We start from the raw sequence: 22,359 nt of genomic DNA, 5'->3' as shown, positions 1-22,359 counted from the left end.
TCAGATACTGTTAGATTCAGTGAAAGCAACGACACCTCTTTGCACATTATTTCAGATGGTAATATCTAACACCATTACAGGAGCTGACAAACTTTGCACAAACACACCTTCAAATAAAAGATGAACGTAATAAAATTTGTAATTTACATCACATAGCAACGTTTTCGCTTCTCCTTTCAAAGATTTTCAGTTTATCGGGATACCTGGCATTTTCATGTTAGACCAAGTAAAATGACACATCCTCATATTCACAAATAATGAAACTACTCCACTGTAATAGAGCAAGCCATCTTTCCAAGTGTTTACACGGCTAATTCAAGCCACTGCATGCCCTGATTTCTGAATCACCTACATCAGGCAGCAGTTTTCTATCCCTAAGCAAGTGATATGGCCTCCTGTCTCTAGAACTCAAGCAACAAACCTGGAAGATAAAGTGCAAAAAAGACAGCAAGAAAGCATCTAGGGCTGGGGGGAAGGAAAAAAAAGGGAAAAAAAAAATAATCACGATTTCACAGATCAAGAATAGAGGCATGAAAATAATAAGTAACTTGTACACGGTCACAAAAGTCTCTGGCAGAGCCAGGGAAAGGAACCGAAATTTCTTTAATCCCTGTTCAGTACCTTAAATACAAGGCTATTCTTCCTCTTCCTACTTGATATTGTGTCAATGCATGAGTGTAGGTGTTGAAAGACTAACAAAAGAAACTAATAGCATGGTATTATGAGCCCAGAAACCTAATCTTTATCAGATACAGCAAATCTCTATGATGCTGCCTGCACTAGGAACTCTCTCTTTGTCCTGAATATGCTTTAAATTACTGGTATAATGTGTACTGTATATTGTTCCACTCTTATATTTATTCCACAAAAACCCCTGTGGCCTGCATGCGATTTTATCATTAGCTGGCAAGGTAATTTCAGGGCCTAGTTCTGCAATCATTCCATGAGCGATACTCCCATTGAAGCTAGTATGTTCCGCATGCAAAGCAGCTATCAATTCAGGCTCCCTGTAATAAAGAGGCCTTTTTCTATTTTAACTATTGTGGAACATTAGTGACAATACAAAAAAAAGGAGAAAAATTACAGTGCAATTCTTTATACGAGTTATTTTATACCATAGCAAAATATAAAAGCATACTTGGAAACACACTCTACAGAAAGTATTTCCTATGTGATAAATGACAAGCTTTTTTTGTTTCATTTATTAAAATGCAAGAAAGTACAAACTTTTTTTAAATAGGGAAAAAAATCTTTGAAAAATCAATAAATGATTGGCCAACACTTAGAAATTACCAATATGTCTGAAGATCACAAATGTAAGTATTTAGCTTTCTTTTAATTTCTTAGACACATGTACAAAAGTCAAAGCTCATCCAAACCAATGAAGCTTCAAGGATTCACCCAAGTAAACATACTGAAAACATGTTTTTGTGCAAGATGCGTACAGCTCCTTTGTATCCTCATGATCCCTAAAACCACATCGAATAAAGAAGCTATTTTCAAGTTTGAAACATTTTTATATTTAGATGTTCATCTAGATGCAGAAGGAGAATCAACTCTTTTCAACGTCACTAAGATAATGTGAGAGAAGCTTTAGTCATAAATGTAGGTCATAAAATCCTACTCTCTGAGCTAAGTAACAAACACCCTGTCTCTATAAATAAAATGTATACAACGGAATTTAAGTTTTTACTGAGTTAGAGCTGTCTAGTCTCTGGTAGATATACCAATGCACAAGGCAGAAGATATGCAATGCCACCTCCTTCATGTAATATCTGGCAAAGTAAATGCTATTACTGTAACAGAACTTGCTGAGGTTTGATTTGTCATCATGTTCTGCCACTTGATCATTTGCTGTGGAAGCCTCAACTACTGCCATGAAAAACCACAGCTAGAGAAGAAGTCACTTTAGAGACAGAGCTTATCACGTCCCCTGAGAGAGGTAATCAAAGGCACTGGATTAGGAACACTGGAAAAAGGTTTCACTCCTTCCCAGTCATGTAACGGTCTCTGAGGAAACCTAAGCGGTCAATGATTAATATATAAATGCATACACACATATGCTTGCTACGGTTATTTATCATCTATGTGAGATTATAAATCAGTAACTTATGTCTCTAGACTCTTAAAGATGCAATAGCATCTATTCCTGGGGGCTTGCCACTCCAGGTCTGTACCACTCTTGTCTCTATACTCCACCTCACAGAGCATTTGTGTATTACACATCTCCCCAAACAATCTAAGGAATTGAGTCCACAAGTACTCAAGATGATGCTTCTCACAGGTGGAAAAAAGCAAAATGAAGAATTTCCCTGTTAAAACAAGTTACAAACTCTTCATTCTCGCTTTATCATATATTCATTGTGTTTGTCAGAAAGAGACTCAGACTTTGCCACGTGAGAAAGCAAGGTACAGAAAAAGCCACATTAGTACAATCACAAGAATTGTGCTACTTTTCTATTAACAGAGCTCCTCGATCATTGGCACTAAATGAAGCCCTTTCCCTGTCTCACAATAGGTGAGATGACATATTAGAAGGTACTATCTTTTATAAGTTATGTTTGATTTTATTTCCCGAGTCTCTGCTCTACATCATCTCAGTTCTTGCAGTTTTTATTCAAACCCTTAAAAAAAAAGAAAAAAAAAAAGAAAGAAATCCTGCCTATGAGAGACTGAGAATGATGTATCTTGTGAGCATTTATTGCAAGATGTGTAATGTGTCTCCATCCCCCAGTTTCTTCCTGGTATATTCATAAGGAGAGAGCTGCATCCAGGTTAAGGAACAAAAAAAAGAAAAGAAGCGGATTTTTCCTTTCACCACTTCCCCCAAAGGTTTTGCTCAATCCATGATGAAGCAACCAAAGTGAATTTGTTCTGCGCTCCTGCAAACCTACAGCTCTCACACACGGAAACCCAGCTCTGCAGCAAGTGTAATTATTTAGTGTTTGGCCGCGTGACTCCTCCCAGCTCCTGTTTTATCAGCTACACGTTTCTGACACGGAAACCATGCAAAATTTCTGAACTCTTTTGTGAGAGGGGGAAAATGCCATCTAATTAGACCACATGTGCAGAGAAGCAGCTGGCTCCGAGCGCAGCAGTTTACACAGTTCCCTGAGTTGTCGTGGAGACAAGCACATGACCTGCTCAGAGCTGGAACTCTGGGGCACGGATCCAGATGCACTTCTAACATATTCTGACAGAGAGCAGATGGGCAGGTATTTGCTGGGCCAAAAAAAGCCAGCTCTGCTCCCCTCCAGACCCACATGCCCCCAATGATAATTTCTATCTTGTAAAAGTCCTTCTCTCATCTGCCCAGGAACCTCAGGCTTTCTCACCCAGGAAACAGAACAAAACCTGCCAAGATTTCAGTCACAAGAGTCCACAAACTTCAATCCCATTGATGGAATAGTCATAAGGAGCAGTAACAATCGACAAAACATTACCCAAATATTTGGAAAAGCACTCATTTTGATGGTTTATTTTGGCACTCAATTTAAACTGCATTCATGGAAAAATGCACACGAATTTCTGTGATTCACATGGTGCATTATTACATCTTGGCAGTTGAGGGTTTATTCTGTTTTAATTATTAATAAAGAACAGCTTCAAGGGAAAGAAAGTTAACCAAATCTCACAACTTAGCCTGAAAAGCCCCCTCACTCTACACAAGCATTGGATGAGCCTTCCAGGAAGCACATGATCTGCTATTTGTTTTAGAATATGGATTTCCATAAAAAATATTTCCCTCTGAAAGAACTACAACTCGTGACTCCAGCTCCCTGCAGACTCTGAGCAACCTACAGCCCAAAATCTGCTCGGAGATTGCTTCACCTGTTGTGATGAGGGGCCAGAGCCGAGGCAGCCAGGTGAACACACGTGAAACCACAGCAAAAGAAAACGCTCACCACCTGCTCGCTTCATCTTCCCATTCTTTCCAGTGGCACGGACTATCTACACAGTGGCTAGTAGATATTTTCACAGCAGGCACCACCCACTGAAAATCCAAGACAGCTGGCTACTGTGGAAAGAGTTACTAAATAACCACAAAGTATTTGCACTGAAAAATTATCATTTTGAACTCTCCCTGCTAAAAACTAGAATTGACTTGAGCTGCCTCTTAAGGTAATTTAATAAATGTACGTACACATTTGCTCTACAGGGGTATAATTGCTTTGACCCAAATGCACATGCAAAAATGTCACATGGCTATTTAGCCATTAAACCAAATAAACAATACACCAAATCTACGAAATTTCAAGAAGCCGGAACACTAGAGCGAATCACACCAGTTCACGAGCTCGGTTATTGTCTGCTACATTGATTACTATGTGTGCCTTTTCCATATTTTAAAAGCACAAGATTACATTGCTCCAAATGCAAAAGTTGCTCATTTAAAGAATGAGCCTTGCCTAACAGTGTTCTTAGTTCTGGTAATGCAGCATTTGACATTCAACAGCAACTTAAACTCACTTTTCAGAGTTTAACAGAATAGTTCTTCTAAACCCATTTTTGTCACACACAACCCCTCCCCACCAGACACCTCACTTTACTAAGCATAAAACTGGAGTGCTTAAATTTATACACTAGCCGAACACTTCCAGAGCTTAAAACCAATTGCTAAGGTGCTAAAGAGTTAATTCTTTGTACTGTGGTCACTGTAAATAAGCACAATTTCAGCTAAGCAATACTGCTGTCAGAGACACAAAGCTTTGCAGGTGTGGGCAATAATTAAAGGTTTCAGCACATCTACCTGGGTGAAGTATTTTTGCCTCCTATTCCAAGGAGGAAGCCCTCTCTGTGGAGAGCAGAAGAGCTCATTAATGAGGCTAATTAGGTGTAAAGGGGGTAGAGTCTGGCATCAGCTGCAGCTTATAGTAGCTAATCATTAAGCTCTGTAATCTCTACCCCAGAACAGCAGATGATCATGTTCCTAGGTGACTGATGTTGCTAAGAAAATTTCCAGCACCTGAGTACCTGACCAAATACTTTTTGGTGAGGCTACAAATTCCCTTAACCCTCCACACGCCAGCCAGCGGAGCTGACACCATTTCCTCACTCACTGATTTTCTAACAACGGACACCCAGAGAGATCTGAATTTGGCATGAGGTCTATAGTGTGATTTATTTCAAAATTAACAAAAATTAAAACAAAATCAATGCCATCAGCCATGTATGGAAAGGAAGGCCCGCAAATAATGCCTGGTGGAGCAACATGCAAGATCAATCCAGGCAGGAGCAATAATGCTTGAAAAAGAGTGATCGTGTACCTCCCCAACGTTTGTGAGTTCTCCTCGCCATTTCTTTGCATAAAGTAGTGAGGATAGTTACAATACCACAGGGATGAAAGCCTTGTTAATAAATATGTATAATAAGGATTTCATTGTACTCCTCTAATTTGAAATGAGGAAAAGGACACAATTTCCATGGAGAGAGAATACATGAAAGCAGAGCTCAGTCTGGAACTTGTTTTGTAAAATGAATTGCAAGAATAGCAACTCACACCTCAACATGAATTTTTGAGCTGATCGAGCAGAATGGACCCGTTATTGGCAACTGGCTACTGTCCTTTTTCTATTCAATTGAAGCAGCAGATTTGAATCAAAAATTTTCAGATTCAACTCAAATTCAACAATAAATAGAATATTTTTCTACTACAACCATTTCTCTGCCTGACGGTATGGCTCGTTATAGATCTTTGAATTATTTGTGAGTGAATACTAAAGCAAAAATCTATTAAGCACCTTGGTTATAACTCTTGAGTTATTAAAAGTGGTACATTTTAAAAGGAGCGTTTTCACACTGACCAAGAAACTAAGCTAGAATTTTGTATAGGTCACCAGCTTGCAAACACAACTAAATCAGCATATATAGCTGATCCTTATTGTCACTGGAATGAAAAAAAAGCCTCGGTTTTCTCTGTTTCTGTTTACTAACTGAAACATTTGAAGCTTAAAAAGAAAAATGCCTTGCAAAACCAGAAAGATGAGCAAGTATCACTGAGGTAATAAAGGCTCAAGTGTATTTAATACCAGTTCCCTTGTTTCCATGTCACCTGTGGACTTGGGAGACGCTCCGACGAAGTAACATGAGCTGCTCAGCGTCAGCGCAGGTTCTCATTATAATCAGGGGTACAGATGCAGCCGTCAAGATAAACCACATTGCTAACCCACCGATAACCCACACCTCCTCTCACAGCACAGAAGTCAGTTGAATTGGATGATAAAATGTTTTCTACCCGGCATCATATTATTTTTAATAATTCTGCAGATAGATCATAAAGACAAAACCACATTGGGTAATACAGGCTTTTACAAAAGCCTGGAGATGAGCTCCCTTCCCCAGTACTGACCACACCACAGCTTTAGCTTCTGCCACTCTAGAACGACACGCGCACAAGAGGTTTTCAGATGGGTATAGGAAGTGTTTAATGCTGAAGGTGCAGCATGGTTTCTTAAACAAAAACGTCGTCTCTTCTGAAAGACCACTGTTACCAAAGTACCTCAGAATGCCGAAATGAAGATGGGATAGGAGAGCCTTCCCCATTCAGCATCTGAAACAAGTTTTTCTTTCAAAGCTTTTTCTCACTTTATGACAAGTAACATAATTCTCTAGCAACATCTCATTTCCAGCAGTTGATGACCAAATATAGGATTAAAAAAAAACAAAACTGGCAAGAGTTGTTGAAAACTACAGTTTTAGAACACAAGGGCCATAACTGATGACATGAAAAGTCCATCTGCCTGCTGTTCTGCCTCCAACATCATCGTAACCAGATGTTCAGGAAAGACCAGGAAGGTAGAAACCCTGAAGTCTCCCCTCTGACTCCACCAGACTGAGATCTCCATCTCAAGAAAATTCTGCCGTTGTTCGTGTGTTAAATAAACCCAAACAGAGACCTCTCCCAAGTACGTCTCCAATCTTCCCCCAAACCAATGCAAACTTCCTCAGCATCACTGGATAAAGTGCTTGGCAGGATTACTACACATTGTACCAAGAACAGCTCCTTCTCCTTTATTTTGAACCTTTGCTGTTACAAACCTCACTTGATTACCTGTGGGGTTTTTATACTGGAAGAGACAATGAGAAGTCACTCCTTATCCTTCTCCTCCAAAGGGAAAGCAAAAGCTTGTAAAAAAAGCTACAAAATTGTCTGATATTCACATTATCTCCTGTACTCTCATAACCATACTAGATGTTTTTTGGGGAAAACGAGCAATGATGTCTGTAACCAGGAGGTGAGCTCAGCCCTCAGGAGAAGCACATGCCAGCGTCTGAACTAAACGCAGGAAAGGGCAGAACCGAGTTATACATTGCATTTTAGTCAATGGTAACACGCTTTGTTTCCCTAAAGTCTAACTCACCACCACAATCACCTATGTCCTAAGGCTGGCCTGCAGAGAGGAGAAAAACCACTCAGAGGAGTGACGCCAAGATCCGGCACTATTTCTGCATTGTTGCAGTGTTCCTGACAAGTGCTCCATTGTTTCCCAGCCCCGTACACCCTTCACTTCAGTAATTAGCTGTCAGAGCGGGCCCAACAGCAACTTAGTACTGTCTGCTCAAATCGTATTAATGAAATGCAATCCACTCAAATGTCCTGAATGCATATCTGTAATTGCGTTAAATGGAGAGGCTGGGGACATCAGCAAACTTCAGCTTCTGAGCAGGGCATTATCATCAAGCGCCTTAATCCGTTATTTCTTCGGGATTTGACAACCAATTAATATTACACGGCTTCCTATATAGCAATAAGGACTGATCATTCAACATGATTTCCCCTTTTATTTTTAACATAAAAAATAACATTTCAGACTCTGAGATATCAAAGCAAAAGCCGTGCGTAACATTTGTGAATACAACACCCGTCAAGGCAGTAAAGCAAGAACTGCAGCTTGCAGCATCGCAGCAGTAGATTTTGTATTTAAAGATTCAGCACCTGTATGTTGAAGCACAAAACAGAATACTGAGTCTACATACTGCACTGAGTGTAAGAAAAAATAAATAAAATCGAAATTCTTTATAAAATATATCAGTTTTTAAAACTTCTTACATGACTACTAGAATCAGTGTTCCCAAAGAATACAAAGGGCAGTTGGTTACTTCTCATTGTAAGCCAATACTTGCCAGTCAAGTCATTGTACCTTTTTCTCCATTTTCTGTTTCATACTCTCTGTCACCCACAACTTTTACAAAGAACAGAATTTGGATAAAAGATGAAAAACAAGAAAGAAGGCAAGCACATCAGGGCAATATCCTGTGGGTGTAAGAGTCTGTGGAAAACTTTCAGGTCAGTTATGACTGCAAAATTACTATCAAAATTTAATTAAAATTGAGCACAATAAACTATGACAAGGTAATGGACGGGAAATGTAGCTTTAGGGCAGCGTGAGCATATCTGGAACTCTGGCTAGATGCAATGCTTTATTTTTGGTTACGTTTGGCAACTATTCTTGAGATTTCTGAAACACATCTTAATTATAATGATCTACAGAAATTCGCAGAAGAGAAAAGAACAGCACTGCTCATGATCTGTAACAGATGCCGAGTAAGCAAGAGATTTTTAGGACTCCAATACCATCTAGTCCTTAATTTCATTCATGTTCACACCCACAGCAAAGAACATTCTCTTTCAACTAAACAGCCCCTGCAAGCCTCTCCCAAACCATTAAGTATTTTATGACTTACGTGTAAATAAAGTTAATTTATTTCCTCACACAGGTAGAAATTCTTTGGATATTATTTACTTCCATAATTGAAGGTAACAATCAAATCCAGCATCGCACTGACCTGAAGCAAAAGTAGTCAAGAGCCCCAGGAACGGCTTCGACTTAGGGAAATCAACAGCCCTTCAGTGGAGACTTTCCTCACCCTGGAAACTCATTTTAAGAGAGCGGGAACGCAATTTATTCAACTGGTAAAGGAGAACACGATTAAATGACATTTGGAAGAGAACACATACTCCAAACATTAGCTTAATATCCCCAAATGAGGGGCTGCAATATACGTATCTTTTAAAAATTTTGATCCAGAAGTCCTCCCTATTACATGGAAAGCCACTGCTTCAAACCAGTATGTATTTATATATTCACAGATATGTTTGGGGGAAAACAGGTACATACCTGTTACAACTAAAAATTATTAACCTTAAGCATGAACTTCCTTGATCAGATTCAGCTTCTGTAACAAGTAATTTGAAAGAACCCACCACTTTCTGTATAATGCTGACTAAATGCTTTTAACGACAGTTGCTACACTGAGCAAGTACAAACACGGCAGCCAAACGGCGTCATCCACCATCGTTCAACAGAGCCTGGAACTCGTCTCATATGATTTTATTACCAGAGACACAGCAGCCGTTTAACACTTTCTAAATTTTAGGCAAGAAATTAAGGTAAGCGACAGCATTCCCTTCTTTGCCCGCTTCAAGTTTAAGTATAAAATGTTCTTGCGTGTAAGAAGAAAGCATCTTTAGATAGAAGTGTTTTTCACATATTCTTAGTGGAGAATATGTGACAAATTAGTAGCTGGCAAAGGGGAAGAACTTCACCTGTACAAGTACAGATGGATCCCGAGGACAAACTAATCACATCTGTAATCCTTACGACTTGCTTTCATTTTCACCATTAATCCTCTCTAAGAAAAAATGTTCTAGTGATACAGACTTTAACTGCTGCTTGGGGAGCTTCATCAGAAGTAATTCTTTAATGGCCTGAGTGAGCAACGCACATGTATCATTTACAGCTTTTAAAGGGCATTCAGAGAAAAACCATGCCACTGCGCTTCCACACTGCTTTGAAGAATCTGAGTAACACCTGATGCCAAAGAGGGTGCTTGATGAGAGCAATGTCAGTAAGAAGTTTCACACTTTCAGAATCAACAACATATATGTATGCATATACAAAACAGGCATATACTCACATGAGATCTGCTATAAAATTTCTTACAATATAAATCACAAAAATAAGTACTGCATCTGAAATTATTCAAGACAGCTACGCTTGGACACAGAAGTAACCTTTAAGGAGTTAAAATGTCCTCAACTACAAGTCAAGTTGAAACTTATTTAATTAGGTTCTCTATTTGAAAAAATGAAATAAATTCTTTCATTAACTAAACCAAACTCCCTTAAAGGCAACAATATGTTCCCTCTCCGTCAGGACAGAGCGCAATGAAATCTTTATTTTAATTGGGGTTAGCTGAAGGGCCATTTGGCTTCAGATGCTTTGTTTATCAGCCCTAAGCTTTACAGCTTAGCCAGTACTTGAAATATTTTATTACAAAATGATTTCATAAAAAAAATGAAAACCCCACTCTCTTCCAAATAGTTTTATACAGAGATGCTTTTAAATATGCATTTTGAAAATTGGAAGTCCAAGCCCAAGGCACCTCGGAAGACAACACTGTTCTTGTTTTGCATTACTGTGCTGTGGGTCCCCTTCACAAACGCCCCGTTCTAACGGTTTCTGCATCGTGCCCTTCCCTAAGCAACCCAGCAAAGATGCGGCTGCAGAACAATGGATCTCTCCATGGTGACGACTACGTGAAGTAACCCAACAACGTCATTTCTGTATTTTGTCACAACCACACTTCCTTTGTCGCGGACAAGGTTTCAGACCCGTTCCCACTGCGTGGATTCCCGTTTCACAGCTAACTGGTGCTGCAGGACACAAGGGAGACTCTGCAGTGCCTGAGAGCTCAAGACCAACCTCTCGTGTGAATAAAAATCACATTTTTTATACAAAACTCCTTCAAAGGGGCAGCTTACTTTCCTTTTTTTCTAAACAGCTTTGTACTTTCATATGAAAACCTTGGGAGTCCTGAACCTGAACAGCTTGGAGTCTATCAACTCAATTTTAAAACAAAGACAATTAATTCCTACTCAGTTGATGACACCTTTTTCCTTTAATACACTAATTTATAAATATCAGACATCTTCAGTAATAGTTACTGAAAGTATTACAGAAAACATACCACAGGAATGGACAGTGAGCAGGAACTCTACAAAAACATGGCCCCAGTTCATCCCAAACTGCAGCTAAAATTAATGAAATTAATAATTTCCTGCTTTATCACAAGGATCAAGCTTAGACTGGATTTTGGATTTATTCCTTACTAAGTCTCCAAGCCTTAGGAGTGTTTCTAAAACTAAAATAAAGCATAAAAAAAAATCCAGAAAAATCCAAACCTAACTTCCACAAATGAAATACAGTATTGTGGTATTTTGTCCTGTGGTATCATGAAAATTTAACCTGTCCAATAATTTATTTATTTTTTTCAAAATTATAAAAACTATTTTATACAACTTTTAGTTGTCTTCTGGAGGATATTAGTATTATGTTCTAACAGTTTTATACATGTTACATAACACAGCACACTTTGTACAATGTTTGACATACAAAAACTATGCCAATAGTCTTTTATTTGGTCCAGTTTAAAAATTTGGTTTTATTTTTAACTTACTGTCTTTTTATTGTTTTCAGAAATAAAAGTATTGCTGCTGAATCTGAAGGAATAAAGCTGAATTCAAGCAGAACACTGAGTTCTGTGCTTCATGTTTATGCTACCTTAAAGAAAATAAAATTCCAAATTAAATGTATTATTCATATTTTATTTTTTTTTCTCTAGATAGCTTTTTGCATATCTTCTCTGTAGTGTTTCCTCACAAGAACTATAATAAAATGATCTGCTTCTGCAACTTCTCAGCAGGTATTTTGACTGGAGAGTAATCATAGTTTTCTCTACAATCTTCATGCAATTTTTGTCCTGATCATCTAACAAATAAGTAAAAGACTTAAATTGACGTCAAGGTGTATACTTTGCTCTAACAATGCAAACTAATTGTATATCTATAAACAAGAAAAATGATTATTAAAAAAAACCTAGTGAATATACCAACTATTGAGTTCAAAGCAAAGACACCACATGTGTCTAAATAAATATCAAGGAAGTGTCAGAGGTAAATGAGGAGAGACCAGGTGAAGTGTGTGTGATGTGTTAATTGTATTCAAAAAAAATAATAGAGCAAGACAGAGAAGCTGAACTTCCAATTATCATAATGGTATCTACTTCACAACACATTTTCAAACTTGAAAGAGACATTTTAAACCATAGGAATTCTGAGCAGAATACCTCCAGCTGTGTTCTGCATAAATCTTGCACGCTGTACATACACAGTTTATTTAAATACCAAGTTATGACTTACAAAATGCATATCTCAGTCACAATAGAATATCTGTCATTGCCAAAAGCTGCTACTCATTGAATGAAAGAAACAGAAAACAATGAATTAGGTGAGAAAAAAGATAAGAAAAGACAGAATCTTTTCATCTGATGTTTTACTAGACTGAAGTAGTGTGTGATTTAAAGAACAATGCACTGATCAGCCCTCGGCAGAGTTTACATTTCTGTACTGCCCAAACCATAAGAAAAGAAAACAGGTGGTCCTCAATGTTAAATTAATTTTTGCCTATATAGCATTTTGGTCAGGAGACAGAACTATCTTTCGCTGATGATCTGCCCATAACATAATCAACATATTTGTGAAAAAAGTTGCCCCATTCTCTGATGACATGCAAGAGGCAAACCAGAAAGGGGGCTCACTCCCCTCCTAGGTGTCCCCCTCCCAGAAGGCTTGTCCTCGGCATTCGAAGAGGCCAGCAAGCACCCTACTGAAGCTCCACTCACGGGAGATTTTGCTGAGCCCCAGGGCAGCACCAGAATATCTCCCTGCAACTCCGCAGGACGGTGCGGCTGACAGAGAGCCAGCCTCCTCGGCTGCCCGCCACCCAGAGCCGTCAGGCTGCGCTGTCAGTTATGGCACGCACACAAATGTCTCTCTCTGTCTTTAAACCCACAGCATTTTAGGCTTTCCTTGTACGAGCTCTATCACCTAGCTATGCAAATCATTGCCAACAATTCTCATTTACTCTTTTTGCACTGCAGGAGTACAACCTGTACGCTCCAATTCACACACAATCTCTACAGTGCGTGGGGGAAGAACAGAGCGCCATGGCTTTCCTATTACGAAGCTCTATTAGTTCGGTCCTAAACTGATTGGGCACTCTCACTTTATTTCATCACGTTTGCCTGCTACTGAAGACTACCTAACAAATCCAAACCCAACATCTCTCCTACCATCTTCTTTCACGGGAAGTAATACTTCCTGTTCAGTTGTACAGCTGCTCATCATGGTGAGAATGTAAAATTCACTCACGTGCCTGAATAGTCTTTTGGGGTGAGTTTTTTAGTGGTTCAAATTTTTTTTTTTTTGTTGAGTAGGTAGGAGTGTTTTGTGTTTTCTTTTCCTAATACCAAATGCAGCTTATTCACAGCTCCTTTAGAAAACACATGGTCACTGAGTGCCTTACACAGAAGCTGAATTCAAAAGGTGCTGTTATTTTATGCTTCGTGTTTGTTTACTTGCTTTGTTGTTCTACTCTAAGTCCCCTGCGCTTTATTAGTTCAGGAAATATCTTCAACTTTTCCTGCATGGCGGCATTTGCACACTGCTTCATTGCTTGCTGAGACTGTGCAGTCTCAATTATAAGTACAGTATCAGGAGAAAACACAATAAAAACAAAGGCAAAAGTCAGTCTAAAACACACAAACAAAGGCTTGAAACAAATTGAGAAAAAACAAAAACAAGTGTATAAAATAGCACAAAAAACAGAGTGTCAGGTGTGAAAGGCTCAGACGAATAATTTATCAGTTGAATGTACAAATCCTTCCACAGTAATGCTGAAGCATCACGGAGCTGCTCTTCGCTGTACAGCCTTCCCTGGTAATAGGAAGATTTAGAGGCTTTTGAACAAAGCTACGTTTTATTTCTGCAGCACCAACACGGAGGACACAGCGAGTGACCCTACCCAGTCTGATGGCTGAACGTATAATTTCTACAGAGGCTGCAAAGTTACTTACACGATGAAACACCAGATAGATCCCTTCAGCTTGCTCACAGGTTCCAGCCAAGTGAGATACCACAAAAACTTAACTGTCAGCATGGAACAGTTAAACACTAATAATCTCAGAAGCAGCCCTGTGAACATCAGCGTTCTGAAAGCCACATCCAGAGGAACTGAACATCTCTGCTCTTGCTCTCCTTAGTGCACTACAAGATGCAGAACACACACTGCCTTCCTCGGGGTAGCGCTTCTAGACCAAAGCACAAAACCATTCCCACGTAGGGGGGGTGTTTGACTTTTTTAATTGTCTGTTTTTACTTTAACACATATGATGGACAGGAAAGTTTGCATCTTTCACAGCAGAAATGCCATACTCAGCAGAGGGTCATGCTAACTTTCTCAAACACTATTTTAATCACCTTTCCTTCAGAATCTTAGTTCCCCCCCAAGCGTGGCATACAGAATGACACAACGCAGTATCTTACGGCAGTTTGGAAATTACAGAACAATTCTACTTATTACATAACAGACTGCTATAAGAGATTAAAGAGAATGTCTTTTCAGTTTCATTAACATATGTATATCTCAACAGACGTAGATGTAGAATATTAAATGCATTTTGCAGAACAGTAAAGGCTTGTTAGAAAAAGAGCCATTTTAGAGGTTTAAACCAGCAAAAGCAAAAGCTAAAGCTTGTCTATAGCAACAATAATGCTCAGAGACAAAACACAGCAACAAGACTGAAATGAAAAGAGAAACCACACCGAAAACAAACAAAACTGTCTTTCCCCAAAAAATCTTTTGCAGTCAGTGACTTTGAATTCTGGGTAGTATATGTTCTAGAACACTTTCCATACATGGTAAAACATTACAACAGTTACAGGTAGCTTCTAAATGAGATGGTCGAAAACTAGGGTCTTCAAAGTGTCACAAACCACAGACTCTTCATACTAGGAAAAAAAAAAATCTAACATTTTGGTTCCAGAATATAGAGAAATTCAATTTATCTCCATTTTTATCATACAAACATCAGGTTGTACACACCGTTTCTGTCAATGCTGCTTTCACTGTCTGCTCCTATCTGTTAGTAGAGTCAACAGGATAAGATTTAGAAATTATCATCATTTAGGCACTACTAGACTGTCTACACAGGCACATATTCGAGAGCTAACAGCACCTGAACAGGAAAAAAGCAAGGATGGGTAGGAAAAGAATCCTGTTAAATACACATCAGGACTAACTTTAAAATGAGCACAATAAAACTGCAAGTAAAAAAGGAAAAAAAACCTGTATTTTATATGCTTCAGCTTATCGTTTCCCTTGCAGTTTGGGTTTTTCTTAACAAGTTTGCGCACATGTAATATACCCAGCAGTGATCTTCCTTCTTCATTTTTTCTATATATGGACAAACACTCTTAAAACCCTGACCTACTGAGACAACTCTGGCAAAAGGGAAGGATCTGCTCTGTATAAAATGCATACATTTAAAACACACAGGCATAAAATAAAAAAAGCTCTACAAAAGATGGCTGTGGAAAGGAAGTAACTGGGATGTGGCAATTATTGGGAGTTGGAAACAACTATTTACTCTTCCACTGAGTAGCTTAAAAAAATAATTCACCATGGCAACAATCGCACTTCGTAGTAGATAAAGCACTGAATGCTACAAAGCCTTTTCAAAATGAATTATGCACCAGTATGTAACATGCACTTTTTTATGTGACTGCACACACATTCCAACAAAATTTCCTTTTGGACTCATGCGGCATTTGCTTTTTCACTGTGCACCACACATCACCTACTTCTCTTTTCCAACTTCTGTCCCACTCAGCTCTCATGAATCTGGAACTGTTGAAGCAATTTACAGTGTTAGTCTGGGCAAGAGACTGATATAAAATAATTAATACAGTGGCCTTATGTCACGCCATCACTCTGCTGCTTTAATGTCTTCCTGAAAAACGTATCAATCTGTGTTACTGATAAGAAGTTACAACAAATACAGGAAATTACATTATTAGTTTCTAATGGATGCTTGCCAAGCTGTGTCCCATCCCGACGGCAGGTGCGTGCCTTTTAAGTGCTAAGTTGCACCTAATTATCTAAAAAATTTTGAGAAATTTACGCATCTCATTTGAACGGGATCCCATGTCCCGAGGTTAAAATTCGGACTAAGGGTACTCCGCAACACTGAAATTCCTCAAGTTCGGTTGCGCAGTACCTTAGCACCACAGCACGACTGAGTGTACGGAAGGATCCTTACCACGATATTGACAAAGAGCAGCCCAGGTTCCGAGGAAGGAATTCTTAACAGGGATGGAATAAAAGCTCACACCTACTCACAATGCATAAGGCAGCAACACATCTTAAGTATATTGCATTTCAAGCTCTTTACATCAATACAATGTTGGGCAAAGGAACTGGAGAGCATCCTCTGGCTCCCTCCCTGCAGATGGAGCACTGCATTGGTACCCAGTGACAGGGCCCCAGATGTAACAAAACCACAAACTGAAAAGGCTTATTACATTTTTTTCCTTAAGTTGAATTGAATGTTATGTTGAAAAAGTTAACCTTTTCTTTCCCCCTATTCATAATGGCCTTTTTCCCTACTGTTGCTCAAATTGCATCATATCAAAAGAAAATCTGCATCAAAGTTACAGTTCTGAGAGAGCGCAGAATGTTGTCTTCTCTATTTAGAATCCAAACACAAATTATCAGTCTTTGACAGGGTACCAGCAGCAACATATACATAAAACCATATATACATAGACACAGTGTAGTTCAGCTAAAGCAGTTTGAAAACCAGAATACATAATGCATATATAGGTTTCCATACGTAGTTTCACACTAAAATTAGAAAACGTTTTGTAATGTCTTGAATACATTGTTGTCTACTTTACAAATTAGCAAGTAACTTCACCAAAGTGCACGCATAAAAAGCGTGGAAGGAGAAAAATGCATTGACTCTGCCTCCAAAATCTTCCGTTTCCTCTTACGTGGATGCATCAAAGGAATATTCAGGTTAAATTTACACTAACTCTATTCAGAACAATTAAATTTAATCAGAAATTATCCAGTAATACAAATAATTGTTGCACAGGCCAATAAGCCTGAACAAGAATGAATCACTAACCATGAAAATATAGAAGAAATTAATTGACACTCCATTAAAGACATTGACATTATCAGTAATTCTCAATGCATTCAAGTTAGTATCAATAACTGTTTATGTTCCTAGTTCAATCTGAAAGATATGGGTTATGTAGAAGCTTTTACAGCAAGACAACAGTATATAATACAAGAGTTACTAAAAGTACTGTCCGCTGTGAGAATCACTGGAGTACCAGTAGTTATGTATCACAGTTATGTTTCATTACCAGCCTGTTAAAGCTTCAGGAAGCTCCCAACTACTATTCCATATGTTTTGGAAGTAAGTAAAAATCAGCGGATGTTACGAACGACAATATTACCTCAGTCTGAGGACTGAAAGCAAACTTTTAATTAAAAAAATTTAACCTAGCAATGCCAAGTCCACCACTAAACCATGTCCCTAAGAACCACATCTATGTATCTTTTAAATACCTCCAGGGATGGTTTAAATACCACCAGGGGTGGATTTATAGCAACAAAATACAGACAAAAGGAACCAAGACATGGAAGTAGAAATGCCTGTTCAGAATACATAGATTTGTAAAGTAAAGTGCAAGTAAACAAGCTTTTCAAATCCGTCAGACTAGAAAACGTTGTATTAAGCATGCACAGCTCCCTTTGCAAACCTCACTGGAGTGACCCCGTACCCAGAGAACAGAGAGAAAGCTGCTCATTTGAGAAGACTCTGTGTCAAACCTGGAGCCTGCTGCTAAACTATGATACCCAAGCGAGGTGAAAAAGCACCCACATGGCTCACTCTAGTTCTACTAGCTGTAGTAGCAACACAAACCTACAAGCAATGCATCGAATTTTATCACTCCCTATGCAGCTTCTGCTTTGGGACAGCCTACACCGGGAGCTTACCTCTCTGCACAGGTTGGTTCTTAACGATTGTCTGGGGAAGAAACCCAACTCCGTGTTGTCTCTACCCACTAGGTGTCAGCAGAAGAAAGTGGACCGCCGGCATCTGCCAGCTCCAACTCTCATTTCCCCCCTCAGCTACCAACGAACACACAACTATTAAGTAATACAAACACCTTTGCACACACATGATAATTACACAGCTATTTCTGTTGAATATGCCCTACTTTTGTGAATTAGATATTTAGATCATGATAAAAACATTTCCTCTGCAAACAGCAAAAAAACAGGAATTAAAAAAAGAGTCATTCAAGCGAACAAAATGCTCACATTGGTATCCCTGCTAGAAATGTAGGTAACATTCAGGAAGATAATAACCTGCCTCAGTACAGCCAAGAAAACACAGAGCTGCCCATGTGTCAAACTGTCCTTAATAGTGACAGAGGTTTGTGGAGACTGTGAGCACACCACATGTAACCGACCTTCTCCCACACTTAAAATCTGATTTAACAGCAAACACATATACAGAGTAAGAAACATAACTGAATCAGTTATTTTGTTACATAAATCTTAGGATTAGACTTTCAGACTGCATTATCTGGATACGTTTTTTCATGCAGAAGTTCTAGTTATTAGTGAAGGCCTCAGAAAATTTAGCACAACAGTAACATCCTCACTGTCAGTGTGCTGGTTCATACATACATTACATAAACTTTGTGTCTTGAGAGTAAAAGCTTCTGAACAGAGTAAGAGCTCTTACTATGCTTATGTATAATGTAAATTTAAAATCTGTTCTGCGACGCATTCTAGGTCTACACAGAATAACGACAAATAGCTTCACACCATTTATTGCAAGAAGTCAACTCATACCAGATGAGATGTTCTATGAAATTACATTGTCTCATGAGACAAAAGCTATGAAGGGAGGAAAAGCTGCTGCTTTGAATTTATTTCCTAAATATCAATGGTTTTAAATGAACAGTCAGATTTCTTTATTAATGGGACATCAAATGCAAAGAATCACATCACATTTGGTATTGTTTATGCCCTGTATTTAAGACAAGCAAAGGTGATGAGAAAAAACCCACACAACAGAGGTATTTAAAAATATGTTCTTTTCCTAGAGGCTATTTGCTTCTCTATTTGTCTCAGAAACATCAAAACTATTGAATTTGCAACCCTTACACCAGTAACAGTTGCAAAATAATTTTTTTCCAAACAGACATTCAATTTTTAAAGGAAATTACAACAGCCAATGTGGTCCTTGTGGATTCCAACGCCTCAACAGAAAACAATGCAAGAGTTGCCGCACACACTTCAATATTATTCCACTATTCAACAAGAAACTCATTCCATATTTACGTGGCAAGATGCGTATCGTGACCACTTTGAGCACTTGTTAGCATAATTCACAAACTCAAGCAAACGGAGCTAATCAGCTGACAGGAAACAACAATGAACATAATTGCTGCGCAGAAGGGGGAACCGGGCGAGAGCAGAGCAGATTATTTCACGTGCAGCCTTGGAGGTGCAGCACAACAGAGAACGTGGGGCTTAAAATTGCAAGATGTCTTACTAATTGCCAGTTACCACACTTTGTTATTAAATCACAATCTCATTTTCTTTTGTGAACTTAGCAAGTACATTTCCTAATTGTTTTACCCACTACACACACTATTGGAGTTTTGCTGCATCTTTTCCAGATTATGTTTTCCAAGGGCTTTGAAATAGTTTTTAAGTGCGATGTTCCTAACAGCAACTAGACCAACCCAATACATTCTATGATTCTAAGCCTCTCAGTAGCTGTATTTACTGTTGGCATATTTGAAAATGGAAATTAAGCATAAAGTAGTTTTATGATCTGTCTAATACTTTGCAGGATGTCTGCGGCAAAACTGGAAATGGAATGCAGGTTGTTTAACTCTGGTACGTTCAACACATGAAACACTTGCATATTTGCTATATCTAAATCTTAATATCAGAATGTATAACCAGAAACTAAATTTTTAATTTATAAAAGGATTTGGGAAAGAAAGTCCCGAAAACTTCTCAATTATTAACATCAGATTTTATGACATGTTTATGCAATTATGTTTACAAGTTTCCTTTGATGGAACGATAAGCAAACTAAACCAAACAATTTCTTCTACTTCCTCAGGTTAGCTGTCCCTGGAAGTTGCGCTTTCTAAGGGCGTGCCATCATCAGCTGATTTCGAATGCTCATCTTTAACGTTCAGCCTTCAAAATACCAGATGGTATTTCCAGAGAAGCAATTTAAATTTTAATTTTTCTTCATAAATCCCTTAACTAGTTAATCTCACACACACATCCAGGCAAAGTATACACCAATATTCCCAGAGTTGCCTGGCAACTCCTGGGAGGAGCATCGCAGAACAAGGGAGGCTGCATGGATGAAGGGAAGTCAGTGCCTCCCCGCTATGGATCAAGGAGGCTTAGAGCCAGAGTGCCTTGCTGGCTGCATTTTTGTTATTTATACGGACAATGTTTTAAAATGCCTCTCATTATATCACCTTAGATGCTTTAAAAGCCCTACGCTTACACCCAGATACACACAAAGAAGTCAATACAGTTCATTTTTTCCACATGCGACACACAAATTCCCCCTGTAAGATGTGGAAGGACTCCTGCTAACTTCAAAAGTAATTTTTGAACTCTGAATATTAATTGTTGGAATGATGCTTATTTGATGGCAGCAACTGTACTGATTAAAATTCAAACTGAGCTATTTTTGCCTTCTTGCTTTAAAAATAACAGGTGAGACACTATAGTACGGAAGAGACTTTAGTTACTGAAACATCCTCAACCTCAAGAAAAATTTTGCCTGTAGTCCAACTTCTGGTCTTTTAACATCATGATTAAAATTAGTATTTGTCTCGATGTCAGATCTCTTCATTAATCTTCACAGAGCAGGAGAACACAAAACACAACACCTCTTCTCAGCTAGTAAGCCTTCATTCTCACTACTCATTTAGCCTCCCCAGTTACACTCGGAACGCAGCGGCTCCCAGTGGTATTCATGCTCTCCATTGCTACCACCAGTTTTCCAGCCTGCCTCCAAATGTTTGCAGATGAGAGAAGAAGGTATTACATGTTTTGTCCCCTACAGAGACCTTGTTAAAGAGCCATAGGTCTAAACAACAGTAGTTCAAATGAGCCTGTGAACACCACGCTGAGATTCATCACTGCATTTGACTTGCACATGTGTTAATTTCCCCTGCTTCAGAAACAGGGAACATAGAATATTTTGGAAATATTCTGTGGGTCACTCTGCAGTTAGTACCTTTCATCCCTCATGTTTCTGGAACATCTCTCATGACTTATACCTGAACGTTCCTCATCCTATTTACCACATCTCTAACTGTCTATCAGCAAAATTTACATACTTTAAAAGCAGAGAAAAAACGCTCCCCTGTTGAGACGGCACTTAATCATTTCTAAATGGAGATTAACTCTGAAGCAGAAGAGATTGAATTTTCCTAACAGAACATCTACTGTCAATAGTTACAACTCCAGGCATTCCTAATTTTTCTGTAAAATCACAACTTCTTTACTAATTATGTTCTTAAACTTCAGGATTCTATAAATTTGCATGTTTCACAGTTGGGGATGTATTGTGTAAAAAGTGTATCTTTTACTACCTCTTTTGCAGTGCGAGAAAGTGGTCAACTCTGCACTAGCTTCCTATGAGCATTAATTTACACTTTTTTATCATCTCTCTCCTAACTTAGCTGTCTGCAAAACCAAGCAACACCCACACCTTTCCATGAGAAGTTTTCTCCCGGTGTGATTGATCATGCTTGTCACCCTTCTTTCTTTTTTTGGACACTGGAACACTGTTTTCAGTACTAGTCAGCCTAAGAGCCACAATGCTGACCTTAGTAAAAGTAGGTTATACTACCCTTTTAATTCTCAATAGGTTTTTCCCCACCACAGCTGCAGATTTACATCTTACGCCTATTAATTTCCTACTTACGGGTTCAATTTTCAGGGCGTTTCTGTAGCTCCCAAAGAAAGATGCCTGTGCTTTTAGAAATGCTCTTGCAACACCATCTCCAGTGGTTGTAGAGACTTTCTTCAGTCTGTTCTTCAGTGCAGAAACCTGAAATCACACAACGGGTCTAGATCACCCTCACATCACAAACAAAGGCACATTGGGGCACAACTAAATAAAAACTGTGCTAACCCCAGCAGCAGTTAGAACAAAAAGTGAGATTGTGAATTCAGAGTTTAATTTTTCAGTTCTAAAAGCATTACTTTTCAAGCTGTTTTGCTTCTCTAAAATGATTGGATTCTATTCAGAAACCAATAGGAAAATAAAAGCTTCATTTCAGCTTTCCCTCCTACATAAAAGCCACTGTTACCATGCTCTTGACTACTCTTTTAAAGGTGGTCCCTGAAGTTCTGTGTCACTCTTGCTTAGAATCCCTGA

The 22,359-nt window shown here is 38.7% G+C and overlaps 1 protein-coding gene across 1 annotated transcript in view; it reads right to left on the bottom strand.

The window, feature by feature from the left end:
* Positions 1 to 22,029, bottom strand: part of LOC104275350 (DENN domain-containing protein 1A-like) — a gene marked incomplete at its 5' end in the record, with an annotated part of 65,291 nt that extends 43,262 nt beyond the window's left edge. Inside the window, 1 exon segment of the mRNA XM_009871277.1 lies at positions 21,904 to 22,029. Coding sequence (XP_009869579.1) covers positions 21,904 to 22,029 — 126 coding nt within the window.
* Positions 22,030 to 22,359: the final 330 nt, after the last annotated feature.

The sequence above is a fragment of the Apaloderma vittatum genome, unplaced genomic scaffold (assembly GCF_000703405.1).
Source record: "Apaloderma vittatum isolate BGI_N311 unplaced genomic scaffold, ASM70340v1 scaffold7896, whole genome shotgun sequence".
Taxonomy (NCBI): domain Eukaryota; kingdom Metazoa; phylum Chordata; class Aves; order Trogoniformes; family Trogonidae; genus Apaloderma; species Apaloderma vittatum.
The sequence above is the reverse complement of the archived record's forward strand: the minus strand, read 5'-3'. Positions and strand labels throughout refer to the sequence as shown.